Source organism: Mobula hypostoma, chromosome 2 (assembly GCF_963921235.1).
Source record: "Mobula hypostoma chromosome 2, sMobHyp1.1, whole genome shotgun sequence".
NCBI lineage: Eukaryota > Metazoa > Chordata > Chondrichthyes > Myliobatiformes > Myliobatidae > Mobula > Mobula hypostoma.
In genome coordinates, this window is record NC_086098.1 from 38,939,616 (window position 1) to 38,956,409 (window position 16,794).

Consider the following 16,794-nt stretch of genomic DNA (forward strand, 5'->3'; position numbering starts at 1 on the left):
CGCCATCACTGAACTGTTCCCACAACCTATGGACTCACAAGGACTTCATTCCATCAAAGGGTATGGGGAGAAGGCAGGGGAGTGGGGAGGACTGGAAGAATTGGATCAGCCATGATTGAATGGCGGAGCAGACTCAACGGGTCGAATGGCCTACTTCTGCTCCTATATCTTACGGTCTTATTTATTGCTTATTTATTATCATTATTATTATTTCTTTTTGTATTTGCAGTTTGCAATCTTTTGCACAATGATTGTTGTCCACCCTGTTGGGGGTGGTCTTTCATTGATTCTATTGTGTTTCATGTATTTACTGTGGATGCCCACACAAAAATGAATCTCAGAGTTGCAGATGGTGACATATATGTACTTTGAAAATAAATTTACTTCGAACATTCCCCTGTTCTACTGACCAGAATGATTGCAATACAAAACCAAAGTCATTACGCTTACCACACAAATAAAGTCAAATATCCTACAGATTTTGATTAAATACAACTGCTTGATAATTTCTACTTTAATGCATTGGTATTTTCATGAGTACTACATAACTTTAAATATATACTTGGCATGTTCATACATTTTACCAAACTGACTGTTTTTCATGTCAACACCTCGCAGCATACTCACAAATCGACGCTCATTAGGTCGCTTGATATTCATGGTATTGTTCATACAGTCTGGAAGGATCACAGCTATCACTTCTCCTGTATTGTCTCCTGACACACAGGTATTTAGCCAATCAGACCCAGAAATACTCTATAAGCCAGATACAAGACAACTAGTAAGGAAACAGACAAATATAACTCAAATTAAGGGAGGAGGTGGGGGAAGTTAAGCAAATAACAGAAAATAGAAGCAAGAGTAGGCTACTTGACCCCTTAAAGCCTGCTCTTCCATTCAATATGAACACGGTCCTGATGAAACCCAAGCCTCAACTCCTCTGTGCTGGTTTCCTATCACTTTCGATTCCCTGATTTTTAAAACACAGTGGATCCCAGTTAATTGGGCCAGCCAATTATTTGGGTCAATTCTTAAAGAACAAAACCTAACTGAGAAAATAGATGGGATTCTCTTTGCTCATTTGGAACACTATGCCACTTAATTGGGGCAGAAAACTGCTGCTGAACAGTTTTTAACTAGTGCCAGACAAGTGCACTTGTAGCCATTAGACTCTACAAAGTTTTTAAATAGCGTTAGTTGTGTGTGCCTGTGCTCAACAATCAGTTATTTCTGTCACTGATAGTTGGCAAGATATAAGCAGTAAGACAATCAGAACCGTATTGCTCAGTGCTTTCAAGCACTCAGGCTTGGAGGTGCCAGGAATGGCTGAGAGTGAAAATAAAATGATAATCACTGTTTCAACAAGTTAAGCACTACGAAGAATCTGAAGGTATTGACAATCATCTTGAAATTTATAATGAAAAGGAAGATTTGGAGGACGCAATCATTGACAGATTGTACGAAGGCTGCACGAGATGTCTGCGATTATTTTGTTAAACAAAAGAATGTGTCAGAGCACACTGAATTCCTCCATTCATAATTATTAGGAAGTAATATGCAGTTTTATAGTACTGTAGTAGTATTGACAGTGTTCTAATTTGTTGTGCATTTCATTTAAATATACAATTTGTTTCTTAGTTAAACAGTAGTTGGTCTTTTTTATATACCTTTTTACTATTTCCATGAAACTTCTGCTAATTGGGACAGCCACTTAATTGAGCCAAAACATATTGGTCCCGCTGTGTCACAATTAACTGAAACCACTGTATCGATCTTTCACAACTATCTGGGGTGTAGAATTCCAAAGACTCACTGCCATCTTTGAAAAGAAATCTCTACCTATCTGAGTTCTAAATGATCTTGAAACTTCAATTAGGACTTTCCCCACAAGTGAAAGCATCTCAAAAATGTGTTCTATCATGATCATTTATGGTCTTGTTTCTCTCAATAAGGTCATTTATCATTCACTCAGGCTCCAAAAAAAAAATACAGGTCCAAAATGTTTAATTTTTCAGATCAGACAACACTCATCCCAGCAACAGGCCTTGTGAATTTCCTTTGAACTGCCACTAATATGATCATATCCTTTCCTAGGTCAGGGAGCAAAACTGTGCAGTTTTCCAGGTGCGGCCTCGCTAACACCCTGTAGTACTATAGATTGATTTTTAATTGTCACATGTACCAAGGTACATTGAAAATCTTGTTTTGGATGCTATCATTTTATTACAACAGAGGTAGTGCAAGGGAAAACAATAACAGAACGCAAGAGAAAGTGTAGCACAGGCAGACAAGGTGAAAGTCCATGATGAGGTAGATTGTGAGTTCAAAACATCTCGTCATACTGGTTGCCCTTGAGCCTGGCGGCCCTCGCTTTAAAGTTTTTGTAACTTTCTGATGATAGGAGAGAAGATGACAGACTGTACAGCATGCATGGGGTTTTTGATTATGCTGAGTTCATGAGAGGAGGCTGGTTTTCATGTGCTGAGCTGTGCCCACAACTCTGTAGGCTCTTGTGGTAATTTATGCACTTTAGTTTGTTATTTATGCATATTCATCTGTAGATTTTATACTTGCCTTCATAAGTTATGTGTACTAGTGTGCTTTGCACCCTGGTTCAGAGAAATGTCTCATTTCCATATACGATATGAAACCCACTGGTCTAGGGAAAACACTCTGTGGTCCCGTCAAACCTATGAGGTTGAGACGGCTCTCCCATCCCAACCCTCGGTTTGTGTGCATGCTGTGTAATTTGCTACCTTGTTACAAATTACTGCCATGAAATAACACAGCACACTGCAAAAGATTAAAGGAATTATATTTATGAATCTTAACTTAAGGGTTCATAAAGAAAACAAAAAGAAAAGAGCCCATTCTAATTAAAAAGTCAAATGTGCACATGTTGGAGCTCATCTTGAACTTCTATGTCATTCACGCGCTGAGCTCTCGGTCTGTGTGAAAGCCCACACCACCTTCCGAACATCGTCTGCAATCCATCTCAAACAGGTCTCCCACTGGATCGTATGCTACAACCAGTTCTCCCCAGCATCTTCCCTCTTCATCTCCCCCCGAACAAAAACCCAAGAACAACCTTATTGCCCCTCACCAAGAAAACCTCCCACTAATTGGATGGCACACATTCTACATCATCCCTTATCTTCAACAATAACCCAAACAGGCTGAAAGCAGAACAGACTGCTCTTACAGAGCAGTTATATGAAATACCTACAGCATGACAGTAAAGATGTGAACCAGGGTATTACAGTTATATGGTTATATATGCTATATACTTGTATATAGTTAAATGACAATAAATTTAACTTGTTTTCATGGTACCAGCCTTACATTCTGTCCCCATCTGTACATCATACACTGAAAATAATTGAAGAAATAATCCTTCTGCTTTTATTCTTATTAAAATAACAGAAATTGCTATAAGCAAATTTATGATCAGCATTTTTTGTAATAAAGGGCGTGCATTGCAAAAATTGATCACTTGTCCAATATTATAATAATGAACAAGACGACAATGTTCCAATTAAAAAAATGCAGGCTTATACCCCTATTTACGACATCAGCAACCTGAATCATGTTATGATTAGGTTGGAATATTGTGATACATGTCCTAGATCCTTAAGTTCTTTTTTTGGGCAACTTGTATCTAAGCAACTTGTGAAAATCTTGTCATCTTGAATGGAATAGCAGTAGGTGAACCAATAAGATGATAAAATTAGGAAGAGGAAGTGGGTATTTTTTGGTTAAAAGCCCACAGGCATTTTAAACTCTGTAAATGAGCAACTGATGTTACCACGTTACAACTGTGAGTATAATTAACAAATTATGTCTTTCAGAAAAAGTCCTCAGTATCAAGTTAGTCTAAATTGCTTGAACCACTACGGAAATGCTTCATTAGATTGCAAAATGATGGCATTCTCCCTGCTGGTATAAGGAAATATATTTCTATAGCAAAGCAGTCAATGTAATTTTTAAATAGCATCAAAGGAAAAACAAACCTACCCACACAGTTCCTGCTCTTGGAGCAGCAAAATAAGGCTTAAATCCTAGAAAACCAGCATCCAAATAGTGAATTCCACTGAGGCCAAACCTACAAGAAAAACATGTCATTGATCCAGCATGGATGTTTCCTTAACTATCATCATTTGTGGTGTAAACAAATAAATTGGCCCATTATTCTCAACATTTATCTCCTTACAGGGTCTAACCATAATTACTACTTCCCAAGAATAGTACACCTCAAAACAAAATCTATCATCTCTTTGTGTTCACAAGCTTGGTTCTGTAAGTGTTCAGAAAAACAAAAAATTAAATACTTGATTTTAATGCTACTCCTGAAATAATAAAATAGCAAGGAAAAGGTCCAATAGCATGCTTAACATTAGATGGACCCCCAGTCTTTTATATTTAATAATCAGGGCAGGTAACTTAGAAGAAGAATGAAGGTGGATCTCAATGGACCAAAATGAGTATATTAGGGTAGTGAAAGTAAGGAGAAAACTACAACTGGTAATGGAGCTGTGACATGAAGAATTAATTCAGTTTTGCTTACCGCAGATACTGCCTGTCTTATTGTGTATTCCTATCTTTTTCAACATTACTCTAAAGTTTAGAAGTATAATTCACTAGTAACATATGAGGGTGTTAATTTGCACTTTAATTACATGATTCGATTTGTCACCAGAATTAAAACTTACGCTGCATAGCAATTTTCTTGCGCCACCATAACTCCGCACCAGGGCAATAACCAAGCAACTTCAGTGTTTAAGTATCGCTTGATATCATTGACAGGTTGGTATGTTCTCCTGAGATCCCAAAACTTGATTTTCCTGTCAGGGCTAGCTGTCACTAGAAAATTGCTTTTTGTAGACAATTTGAGAGAAGATAAATGAAAATTAACTAACATGGATAAAAATACAAGTTACACATTAATGACAATTATGTGACATTAATGTCACATAAATGACACTTTAACAAAAAGCAAAACCTACTGTTAAACTTATCCCCTTATTTTCATTCAGCATAAATACTGCTGCAATAGATAATGCTCTGTGAATTTACTGTTGATATTGACTGCATTCAATCCCATTTTGACATGCAAGAAAAATACCTTTTGATTCTGAATTTATATTCTTAAATATTCCTCATAATACCTCATTCAGTTCCTGCAGAATCATTTATAAAGTAAGATTCAGTGACTTCATATACAGTAGATTCCAGTTAATTGGCTCACCTAGGGACCAGAACATTTTGGCCAATTAAGCAGCTGCCCCAATTAGGCAAAGGTTCATGGAAATAGTTAAAAACATAAAAAAGCCAAGCTAACATTTAACTGAGTAACAAATTACGTACTTAAGTGAAATACAGAACAAATTATAACACTTACAGTACTGTAGTATTGTTAAAGTGTAGTTCCTAGTAATTTACTGTCAGAGGAATTCATCCAGTGTACACTGCCATGTTCTTTTGATTGATTGTAAATGAACAAAATCAATGCAGACACCTAGTGCACTTAATGTACTGCCTGCATACAAAGCTTTCGATGGTTGCATCCTCCAAATCTCCATTTTCATTGTAACATTCAAGATGATCACTGATACCTTCAAATTCTTCACCTAACTTGCAGTAGTGAAATTGTTTCACTTTCACTCCTGCTGGCTTTAGCATCTCCAAGCCTGAATGCTTGAAACTGCAGTGAGCAAAATTGCTCCAAATTGTCTTACTGCCTATTTTTCTACCAACTACGAGTGAGAAAATTCACTGCTTTTTGATAACACACACACTCAACTGACATTACTTAAAAACTGTTCACTCTAAGCACAGTGTAGTGTGTGGCTTTTAAAGAAGTGCACACAACTGATGCCAAGTAGAAACTTTGGAAGTGTCCCTAATAAACAAAGGGAATTGTGGCTTTTTTTAAAAAAAATTAGTTTTCATTCTTTTAGAGTTGTCCCAAATAAATGGCTATTCTGATTAACCCTTGGCACAATTAACTGCAATCCACTATATATACTTTCTGCTTAAGACAGTATTTCTATTCAATCTATTCTAAGACACTACTGAAATGTAGTCTTGAAATACAAATGTGAGCATTATAAAAATAGAAAAGGCAGATCTTTCTGAATATATAGTTTGAGTTCCACACCAACACATTTAAATAATTTAAGCTCATTCATACAGTATCACTTGAGAAATGTGGAGACAAACACCATACAAAATTCTATCATAAATGTTGAAATTGTTATTAAATGCTTTGGTTTGAACAAGTCTAAAATAAAATGTATATTTGGATGAATGTGAGTGCTGGAAAAAGAGGCACGTGGGCACCAATTCCTCGGTGGAAACAAAGAATTAATTGCTCAACTATAGGGTACATAAACATCACCCCTACCACCCTGTCAAGTTGACTGACAGTTTTCCACCCAGGACTTATTAACGAACAGCTTTTGTATTTTCTTGGTGACATCTCTTCCATTCTTTGATTTGAACAGTGTTTCTTGATCATTGCTGGAGGCAAGGTATGTTCCAAATAAAAACTTAAAAAAAGTAAAAATTTTCAGCCCTTTCACTAAATCCTACTTTTACTAAGTTTCAAAATATTGCTATAAAATTTTAATACCTGATTATTAGCAATTTTTCTCTTTTTTTTTGAACAAAGGAAGTAAATGCATCGTTTACTTAATCTGACCTACATAACCTAATACCAAGCTGCATTTTTCTTCATCAAAGTTGGTATTTCACAACAATTCTGCTACATAACAATGAAGGTGCAAGGACTGAACATTTCTAAATGAACCCTACTTTGTCCATGGAAACAGTAGATAATTTAATATAGATTGAATGACATAGGGTTAGCTATGGAAGCTGCTATTAACAGTACAAGTTAGTCTATGTGAGCAATGAAGATAATGAATGTGATAATAAATCCTTAACTTGTTCTATTTATTGCCAGCTTCAACGTATTATATCTTATGAAACCAGTAATTTAAGAATCAACTGGTCCCAAATTTCTTTAACAAGAAGAACTAATTTCTGACATACAAGCAAAACATTCGAAAGGTACTTTTCTAGTTCAAAGATAACAGCTACCTAGTTGCAAATTTAATACTGAAAGACAGAAAAATTAATTTCACAAACTGTTGAGAAATGAATGATCTCTTAAATATGGTACTTTGCACCATATTAAAGCCGGCAGAAATATATTCCATAACTACTCAAAAATAGATATTCAGGAGTACTGGTGTGAAGCATTAACAGTTTAATATTTTAACAATGCTAAGATGCTGTGTGACACTTTATATTACCTTAAACTTTCATTCAAATACTAACAATGCAAAAGTCAAGAAACTTCAATGAAACTAATTTGCAAGACAAATAATTCAGTTTAGCTCAAGTTTAAAATTGGGGCATTAAGGATTTAAATTCTACTTAAAATATGGAAATTGCTGAAGTTGGAAGAAATTACCATAAATTTATGTTATAGATTTATATGCATGTACAATTAGTATAGATATCAGGAGTTATCTATTGTATACGGTGACCATGAGGCATATACTGTAGGAGTGAGACAGATTGGCTGGTTGAGTAGGCTCGCAACAACAACCTTGTACTCAACATCATTAAGACCAAGGAATTTCTCAGCCAATGTTACTAAGTAACTGGGATGGGACAGTAACGCAGTGGTTACCATAATGCTTTAAGTGCCAGCAACCACTGTTCATTTCCCACCACTGTCTGTATGTTCTCCCTGTGACAACGTGGATTTTCTTTGGGTGCCTCCCACATTCCAAAGACATGCGCGGGACAGTAGGTTAATTAGTCACATGGGTGTATTTGGGCAGCACTGGGTCAATGGGCCACAAGGTTCTGTTCCCGTGCTGTATCTTCACATAAAATAAATAAAAAATTATATTGTTCAGATGCCAAATACTACCCTCAGTTCTCATGTTGTCTGCATGTTCTCTAATATTGCCTTCTGTATTCACATCCAAGTTATTAATGTATACAAAAAACAGCATGGGTTCCAAGCACCAAACCCTCAAGCAAAGCACTGAAAGGGCTTTTCAGAGAAGCAACCCTCAACCACCTTCTGCCTCCTATCATAAAGCCGATTTTGGATCTAAATTTCCAAACAGCCCTGGATCCATAGAACCAGTCTCCCATTTGGGACCTGATTATAAGCAGTACTGATGTCAATATGGACATAATAAGCAATATTATTCTCACCACCATATTTTATATTCTCAAAAAATTCAATGAAATAGGCATTCAGGGTAGTGCCTCTAAAGATCCATAATGACTATTCTTGCCTTTCTAAGTGCAGATTATATAACTTTTTCCCAATAATCTCCCTACCACTGATCTTCAACTCACCAGCTTGAGAGCTGTACTTGGCTTATTCATACTTCCGTTCCTGAACAAAGTTACGACATCTACTATGCTCCATTCATCTGGTACCTCTTAAGTGGCCAGAGAAGATCTGAAAATTTCTCCTCCCTTGATTTCCACAACAACCTGGAATTCAGCTCAGCAGGGAATTATCCACCTTTAAACTTGCTGAGGTAGCTAATATCCTATTTTTCAGGTGAGCCAAAGGACTTGTTCATGTAGAGGTTAAATATGCATGATTATAATTCCACTGTCCACCTCCCTGAATTATCCAATAGTATTATTTCCACGTTAAATACAGATAAAACAGTATTCACTTCAGTGGGAGGTAGAACAGCCAGAGGTCATGGTACATATTGGTAGCAATGACATAGGTACGAAACCTGTGCCGAAGACGCCGCGCCCCAGCGGCCTCAATGACTACAGACTGGTGGTATTGACCTCCCACATCATGAAGACCCTGGAGAGACTTGTTCTGGAGCTGCTCCGGCCAATGGTCAGGCCACACTTAGATCCCCTCCAGTTCGCCTACCAGGCCCGACTAGGAGTTGAGGATGCCATTGTCTACCTGCTGAACTGTGTCTATGCCCACCTGGACAAGCCAGCGAGCATTGTGAGGGTCATGTTTTTTCTCCAGTGCGTTCAACACCATCCGTCCTGCTCTGCTGGGGGAGAAGCTGACAGCGAAGCAGGTGGATGCTTCCCTGGTGTCATGGATTCTTGATTACCTGACTGGCAGACCACAGGACGTGTGCTTGCAACACTGGTGTCCGACAGAGTGATCAGCAGCACTGGGGCTCCACAGGGGACTGTCTTGTCTCCCTTTCTCTTCACCATTTACACCTCAGACTTCCACTACTGCACAGAGTCTTGTCATCTTCAGAAGTTTTCTGATGACTCTGCCACAGTTGGATGCATCAGCAAGGGAGATAAGGCCGAGTACAGGGCTACGGTAGGAAACTTTGTCACATGGTGTGAGCAGAATTACCTGCAGCTTAATGTGAAAAAGACTAAGGAGCTGGTGGTAGACCTGAGGAGAGCTAAGGTACCAGTGACCCCTGTTTCCATCCAGGGGGTCAGTGTGGACATGGTGGAGGATTACAAATACCTGGGGATACGAACTGACAATAAACTGGACTGATCAAAGAACACCAAGGCTGTCTACAAGAAGGGTCAGAGCCGTCTCTATGTCCTGAGGAGACTGAGGTCCTTTAACATCTGCCGGACGATACTGAGGATGTTCTATGAGTCTGTGGTGGCCAGTGCTATCATAGAAACCATAGAAACTACAGCACAGAAACAGGCCTTTTGGCCCTTCTTGGCTGTGCCGAACCATTTTTTGCCTAGTCCCACTGACCTGCACACGGACCATATCCCTCCATACACCTCCCATCCATGTATCTGATAGAAACCATGTTTGCTGTTGTGTGCTGGGGCAGCAGGCTGAGGGTGGCAGACACCAACAGAATCAACAAACTCATCCATAAGGCCAGTGATGTTGCGGGGATGGAACTGGACTCTCTCACGGTGGTGTCTGAAAAGAGGATGCTGTCTAAGTTGCATGCCATCTTGGTCAATGTTTCCCATCCACTACGTAATGTACTGGGTGGGCACAGGAGTACATTCAGCCAGAGACTCATTCCACCGAGATGCAGCACAGAGTGTCATAGGAAGTCATTCCTGCCTGTGGCCATCAAATTTTACAACTCCTCCCTAGGAGGGTCAGACACCCTGAGCCAATAGGCTGGTCCTGGACTTATTTCCTGGCATAATTTACATATTACTATTTAACTATTTATAATTCTATTATTATTTATGGTGCAACTATAATGAAAACCAATTTCCCCCGGGATCAATAAAGTATGACTATACTATACTAAAAGGGAAGAGGTCCTGAAAGGAAAACTACAGGGAGTTAGGAAGGAAGTTGAGAAGCAGGACCACAAAGGTAGTAATCACGGGATTACTGCCTGTGCCACGCGACAGTGAGAATAGGAATAGAATGGGGTGGAGGATAAATGCGTGGCTGAGGGATTGGAGCAGGGGGCAGGGATTCAGATTTCTGGATCATTGGGACCTCTTTTGGAGCAGGTGTGACCTGTACAAAAAGGACGGGTTGCACTTGAATCCCAGTGGGACCAATATCCTGGCGGGAAGGTTTGTTAAGGCTACTGGGGAGAGTTTAAACTAGAATTGTTGGGGGGTGGGAACCGAACTGAAGAGACTGGGGAAGAGGTTGTTGGCTCACAAATAGAGAAAGCTTGTAGACAGTGCCAGAGAGAGGATAGGCAGGTGATAGAGAAGGGACGCGCTCAGACCGAAGGCTTGAGATGTGTCTATTTTAACGCAAGCAGTGTTGTGAACAAAGCAGATGAGCTTAGAGTGTGGATCAGTACTTGGAGATATGATGTGATGGCCATTATAGAGACAGGAATGGTTACTTCAAGTGCTGGGTTTTAGATGTTTCAGAAAGGACAGGGAGGGAGGAAAAAGAGGTGGGGGCGTGGCACTGTTGATCAGAGATAGTGTCACGGCTGCAGAAAAGGTGGACACCATGGAGGAATTGTCTACGGAGTCTCTGTGGGTGAAGGTTAGGAACAGGAAGGCGTCAATAACTTTACTGGTTGTTTTTTTATAGGCTGCCCAATAGTAGCAAGGATATCGAGGAGCAGGTAGGGATATAGATCGTGGAAAGGTGTAATAATAACAGAGTTGTTGTGATGGGAGATTTTAATTTCCCAAATATCGATTGGCATCTCCCTAGAGCAAGGGGTTTAGATGGGGTGGAGTTTGTTAGGTGTGTTCAGGAAGGTTTCTTGACACAATATGTAGATAAGCCTACAAGAGGAGAGGCTGTACTTGATTTGGTATTGGGAAATGAACCTGGTCAGGTGTTAGATTTCAGTGGAAGAGCATTTTGGAGATAGTGATCATAATTCTATCTCCTTTACAACAGCATTGGAGAGAGATAGGAACAGACAAGTTAGAAAAGCATTTAATTGGAGTAAAGGGAATTATGAGGCTATCAGGCAGGAAATTGAAGGCTTAAATTGGAAACAGATGTTCTCAAGGAAAAGTAAGGAAGAAATGTGGCAAATATTCAGGGGATATTTGTGTGGAGTTCTGCATAGGTACGTTCCAATGAGACAGGGAAGTTATGGTAGGGTACAGGAACCGTGGTGTACAAAGGCTGTAATAAATCTAGTCAAGAAGAAAAGCTTACAAAAGGTTGAGAGAGCTAGGTAATGTTAGAGATCTAGAAGATTATAAGGCTAACAGGAAGGAGCTTAAGAAGAAAATCAGGAGAGCCAGAAGGGGCCATGAGAAGGCCTTGGCGGGCAAGATTAAGGAAAACCACAAGGCATTCTACAAGTATGTGAAGAGCAAGAGGATAAGACGTGAAAGAATAGGACCTATCAAGTGTGACAGTGGGAAAGTATGTATGGAACCGGAGGAAATAGCAGAGGTACTTAATGAATACTTTACTTCAGTATTCACTATGGAAAAGATCTTGGTGACTGTAGTGATGACTTGCAGCAGACTGAAAAGCTTGAGCATGTAGATATTAAGAAAGAGGATGTGCTGGAGCTTTCAGAAAGCATCAAGTTGGATAAGTCGCCGGGACTGGATAAGATGTACCTGCTAATCCACCTACGGTCTTTTATTGGCTCTCCTCCATTGTCCTGTTTAAGTTTAGAGAAAATAAGTTGTCGGACATTTGATACATCCTTTAAATTTGAGCAAATTTGGCGACCTTTTATTCAATATTTTCATTTAATTTGATTTATTACTCTTCCAATTTTTTTTCCCGAAGTTTTAGATTTGATCAGAAAGTCTTTCTTTCTTTTTGGTCGTATCCTCAAAATGGACAGTCCAGTCCCTTCTTTTTTGTTTCTTTTTTTTCCAATATATAATGTAGTAGGGTTTTTTCTTCATTTAAAATTCAATGTTTTTTCTTTCCTTTTCATGAACCGATAAGAAAATTGCTGTTTTCTTTTTTTTTATTATATATTTTATACTAGCTTAATAATATGTATGATTTTGATAATGTCTATCTTAATCACGGTTTGCATTGTTATTGATATATATATTTGAGATAATTTTCCTCTTGTTTGCATTTATGTTCCTTTTAAATCAATAAAAAGATTAATAAAGAAAAAAGAAAGAAAGATGTACCCTAGGCTACTGTGGGAGGCGAGGAAGGAGATTGCTGAGCCTCTGGCAATGATCTTTGCATCATCAATGGGGACATGAGAGGTTCCGGAGGACTGGAGGGTTGTGGATTTTGTTCCTTTATTCAAGAAAGGGAGTAGAGATAGCCCAGGAAATTATAGACCAGTGAGTCTTACCTCAGTGGTTGGTAAGTTATTGGAGAAGATCCTGAGAGGCAGGATTTATGAACATTTGGAGAGGTATGATTAGGAGTAGTCAGCATGGCTTTGTCAAGGGCAGGTCATGTCTTACGAGCCTGATTGAATTTTTTGAGGATGTGACTAAACGCATTGATGAAGGAAGAGCAGTAGATTTAATGTATATGGATTTTAGCAAGGCATTTGATAAGATACCCCATGCAAGCCTTATTGAGAAAGTAAGGCAGCATGGGATCCAAGGGGACATTGCCTTGTGGATCCAGAACTGGCTTGCTCACAAAAGGCAAAGAGTGGTTGTAGACGGGTCATATTCTGCATGGAGGTTGGTCACCAGTGGAGTGCCTCAGGGATCTGTTCTGGGACCCTTACTCTTTGTGATTTTTATAAATGACCGGGATGAGGAAGTAGAGGGATGAGTTAGTAAATTTGCTGATGACACAAAGGTTGGAGGTGTTGTGGATAGTGTGGAGGGCTGTCAGAAGTTACAGCGGGACATTGGTAGGATGCAAAACTGGGCTGAGAAGTGGCAGATGGAGTTCAACCCAGATAAGTGTGAAGTCATTCATTTTGGTAGGTCAAATACTTTATATTTTTATTGTTGCCAAACAATTGATACTAGAGCGTACGATATGATGGCAGAATATAGTATTAATGGTAAGACTCTTAGCAGTCTGGAGGATCAGAAGGATCTTGGGGTCTGAGTCCATAGGACACTCAAAGCAGCTGCGTAGATTGACTCTGTGGTTAAGAAGGTATACGGTGTATTGGCGTTCAACAATCGTGGAATTGAATTCAGGAGCCGAGAGGTAATGTTGTAGCTATATAGGACCCTGGTCAAACCCCACTTGGAGTACTGTGTGCAGTTCTGGTCGCCTTACTACAGGAAGGATGTGGAAACCATAGAAAGGGTGCAAAGGAGATTTACAAGGATGTTGCCTGGATTGGGGAGCATACCTTATGAGAATAGGTTGAGTGAATTCGGCCTTTTTTGCTTGGAGCGATGGAGGATGAGAGGTGACCTGATAGAGGTGTATAAGATGATGAGAGACATTGATCATGTGGATAGTCAGAGGCCTTTTCCAAGGCCTGAAATGGTTGCAACAAGAAGACACAGGTTTAAGGTGCTTGAGAGTAGGTACAGAGGAGATGTCAGGGGTAAGTTTTTTTTTTACGCAGAGTGGTGAGTGCGTGGAATGGGCTGCCGGCAACGGTGGTGGAGGCGGATACAATAGGGTCTTTTAAGAGACTTTTAGATAGGTACATGGAGCTTAGAAAAATAGAGGGCTATAGGTAAGCCTAGTAATTTCTAAGGTAGGGACATGTTTGGCACAACTCAGTGGGCCAAAGGGCCTGTATTGTGCTGTAGATTTTCTATGTTTCTATCTCACTTACAACCTCAAATGCACAAGTTGGAACTTTGGCCCCTAATGGGTTTATCTTTATCCTCGTTACGCGCATGCCCTTAACATGCTTTGGGATTTTCCTCAATTTTCATTAATTTGACTGTCAGCCATTTCACACCCCCTCTTCCTCCCTTAACTATTTGTTTTAAAAATAATCCCCAACCCACATACTCCCCTCCACCCCAAAACACAGAGAGACAAACACACAAGAGTCCTGTAAGGCCTCACCAACGTTGAGATCTCCAAACCTGCCACAAACTTTAACCTTTGATATCCAGAAATTTTTAGATTTGCTGGCTTTACCGTTCATCCTTAGGGAAGCAGTTGTCCCAGAACTCTATTTTTCTTTTGATTGCACCCCCCCCCGCCCCAATTTATGGCCTGTAGGCCAAACTGTAAGTAGCTGCTCCGAACCCACTTCTTCCAAGTTATTTTATTATATTAAAACCAGACTTACCCAGTTCGGGAAGTTAACTTAACAATCCTTGTCCTTCTTTATATTCTTAAAACTTAACATTTACTGTCATCACTTCCAAAATGTTCTCCCACTGAAACTTGCTCCAGTATCTCAAAAGATCTCCTAGATGCACTCTAAAAAATTCCACCCCTTCCAATCTTTACATTAAGGTGATCCCAATTAATATTGGGGACGTTAAGATACAATACTATTATTGCAGTATTATTTTAACAGTGGTTCCTTATGGTTGTTATAGCTGGCGATGGCAGTGGGATAAGCTCCCACTACCTATTAAATGCTCCATATGATGCGTGACTCAAATAGCTTCCGACAACCAAGTTCAGCTCCTTTCCTTCATGTGTGTCTTAGATACTAAGGCTGGTGGAACTGTTTCTACTGACAAGGGGCAAAAGCGGGTCATTGGCACCTTAAAACCAGCCACTTTAGGCAGATGGGGCTCTTCCGTCATGTTTGGCAGCTCATCTAGGAAAGGAAAACTCTAATCTCAACCTATGCTGCCCTGCAACTATATCCACTCATGGGGAAGGCTTCAGAAGTAAACCCTGAGGAAAACTCCAGAAATGGCGTCCTTAAGGCCATTGAGTTCTACGTTGAGTGGCAACTCCTGAAATGTCACTGGTGCCAATCAGTATCAGTCTCTGCCATTCGTTTGAATCCATCAGCTGCGTGGAGAGGGTAAGTCTGCTACTTGGGCAACAGCTTGCTCTCTGACTTGCATATCATTTAGGCAGCTGGGACGCAACATACATGGTGGACTCCGACCAATGCAGGGCTTCATTTTAACACTTCTTTCTGATTTGCCTACATAACTGTTTCTTTATCACTAGCTAATTACTTGGAGGTCTTTGAGACAGTGGCAGCAAACCGATGACTTCGTTTTTGCCTCCAAGGTCTCACCATGTGGCCTTATCTGTAGAACATTTAGGATATTGTCCCTCCTTACTACAGTGATGGATGCCTTAACTAATATTGCAATGCCACCTCTTTTACATTCCAATCCCCACCTCCGTCCTATCCCACCTGAAGACTCTGGAATGCCATGTAATTAGTCTTTCAAAGTTTCCATGAAGCAACAATATATTTCCACACAACGACCATCACCCTTTGTTCAGCAACCTTATTTATCAGTATCCAAATACTAAAATAGACTTGCATTACATTCCTTCCATGTGCCTGCAGCCTTGCCTTTCCTTCTATGTTTGGCTGTTACTCACTCCCTGACATACCTTTCCCCCTGTAAAATTAATTTAAATCCTCCCCAACAGTCCTAGTAACACTACTCCTCCTTCTTCCAAGGACATTGACTCCATCATGTCCAGGTATAATCTGCTTTACTTGTACAGGTCCCACTTTTTCAATAATCTAAAAAAATAACTTATCCCGCTTGCACCATTTCCTCAGTCACATTCATTTTACCTGTTGACCTACTCCTAATTCTGCACTGGTTAGCATTTGGCTCTGAAAGTAATAGAGAGATTACAAGTTCATAATCCTGAATTTAGGAAGCTGAGTAGCAGATACAAAAGCAAGTTGCAGAATCTCATCACTAATTTTTGCTCTATTTATACCAATGTGAACTGGAACCTTTGATTGCAAGGTGGTACAAACGGAATGGTAAACAGTCATTCAATGACATCCTTACCCTTGGAAGCAACACACCATCCAGAATCTGCCACCAAGACTGCAAAAGCACCCATCTATTCCATTTACAATTGCCCCGGACACTGGTTCCTACCCATTGAGCAGCAGAGCTAGCCATTGGATCTGGCTACATTTCCAGAGCAACATCCACATTCACCATTCCCAAAATTTTCCAATAAACAGTCATGGAATGACTAGCACTCTAAGGCTTCCCCATCTATCTGCTTGCCTCCCTTCCTAGATCTGGTGTTTACTCATTCACTCTTTCTGCAATTCCTTAGCTGGAGCAGGACCAGTTCTAAAAAATTGGTCCTTTGCATAACTCTCAGCCTCAATAGTACCTCTAGTTGATCCTCAAGCTCTGAAACCCAGCATTCAAGCTGGTCAGAATGATGGCAATTCCTGCAGACATGGCATTGCAGAATTTGAAAATTTGCTTGGAGTTCCCACATGTTGCAGGCCTTATAATACATGGGACTGAGCTCCCCTGTCATACCTTTAA

The 16,794-nt window shown here is 39.8% G+C and overlaps 1 protein-coding gene across 2 annotated transcripts in view; it reads right to left on the bottom strand.

Moving 5' to 3' along the window:
* Positions 1-16,794, bottom strand: part of gtf3c2 (general transcription factor IIIC, polypeptide 2, beta) — a 115,111-nt gene that overhangs the window by 32,754 nt on the left and 65,563 nt on the right. For both annotated transcript variants that reach the window (XM_063035855.1, XM_063035862.1), the window contains exons 13-15: positions 4,710-4,871; positions 4,015-4,102; positions 628-756 (exon numbers count right to left, since the gene is read on the bottom strand). In XM_063035855.1, coding sequence (XP_062891925.1) covers positions 628-756; positions 4,015-4,102; positions 4,710-4,871 — 379 coding nt within the window. The remainder of the gene's footprint in view (positions 1-627; positions 757-4,014; positions 4,103-4,709; positions 4,872-16,794) is intronic.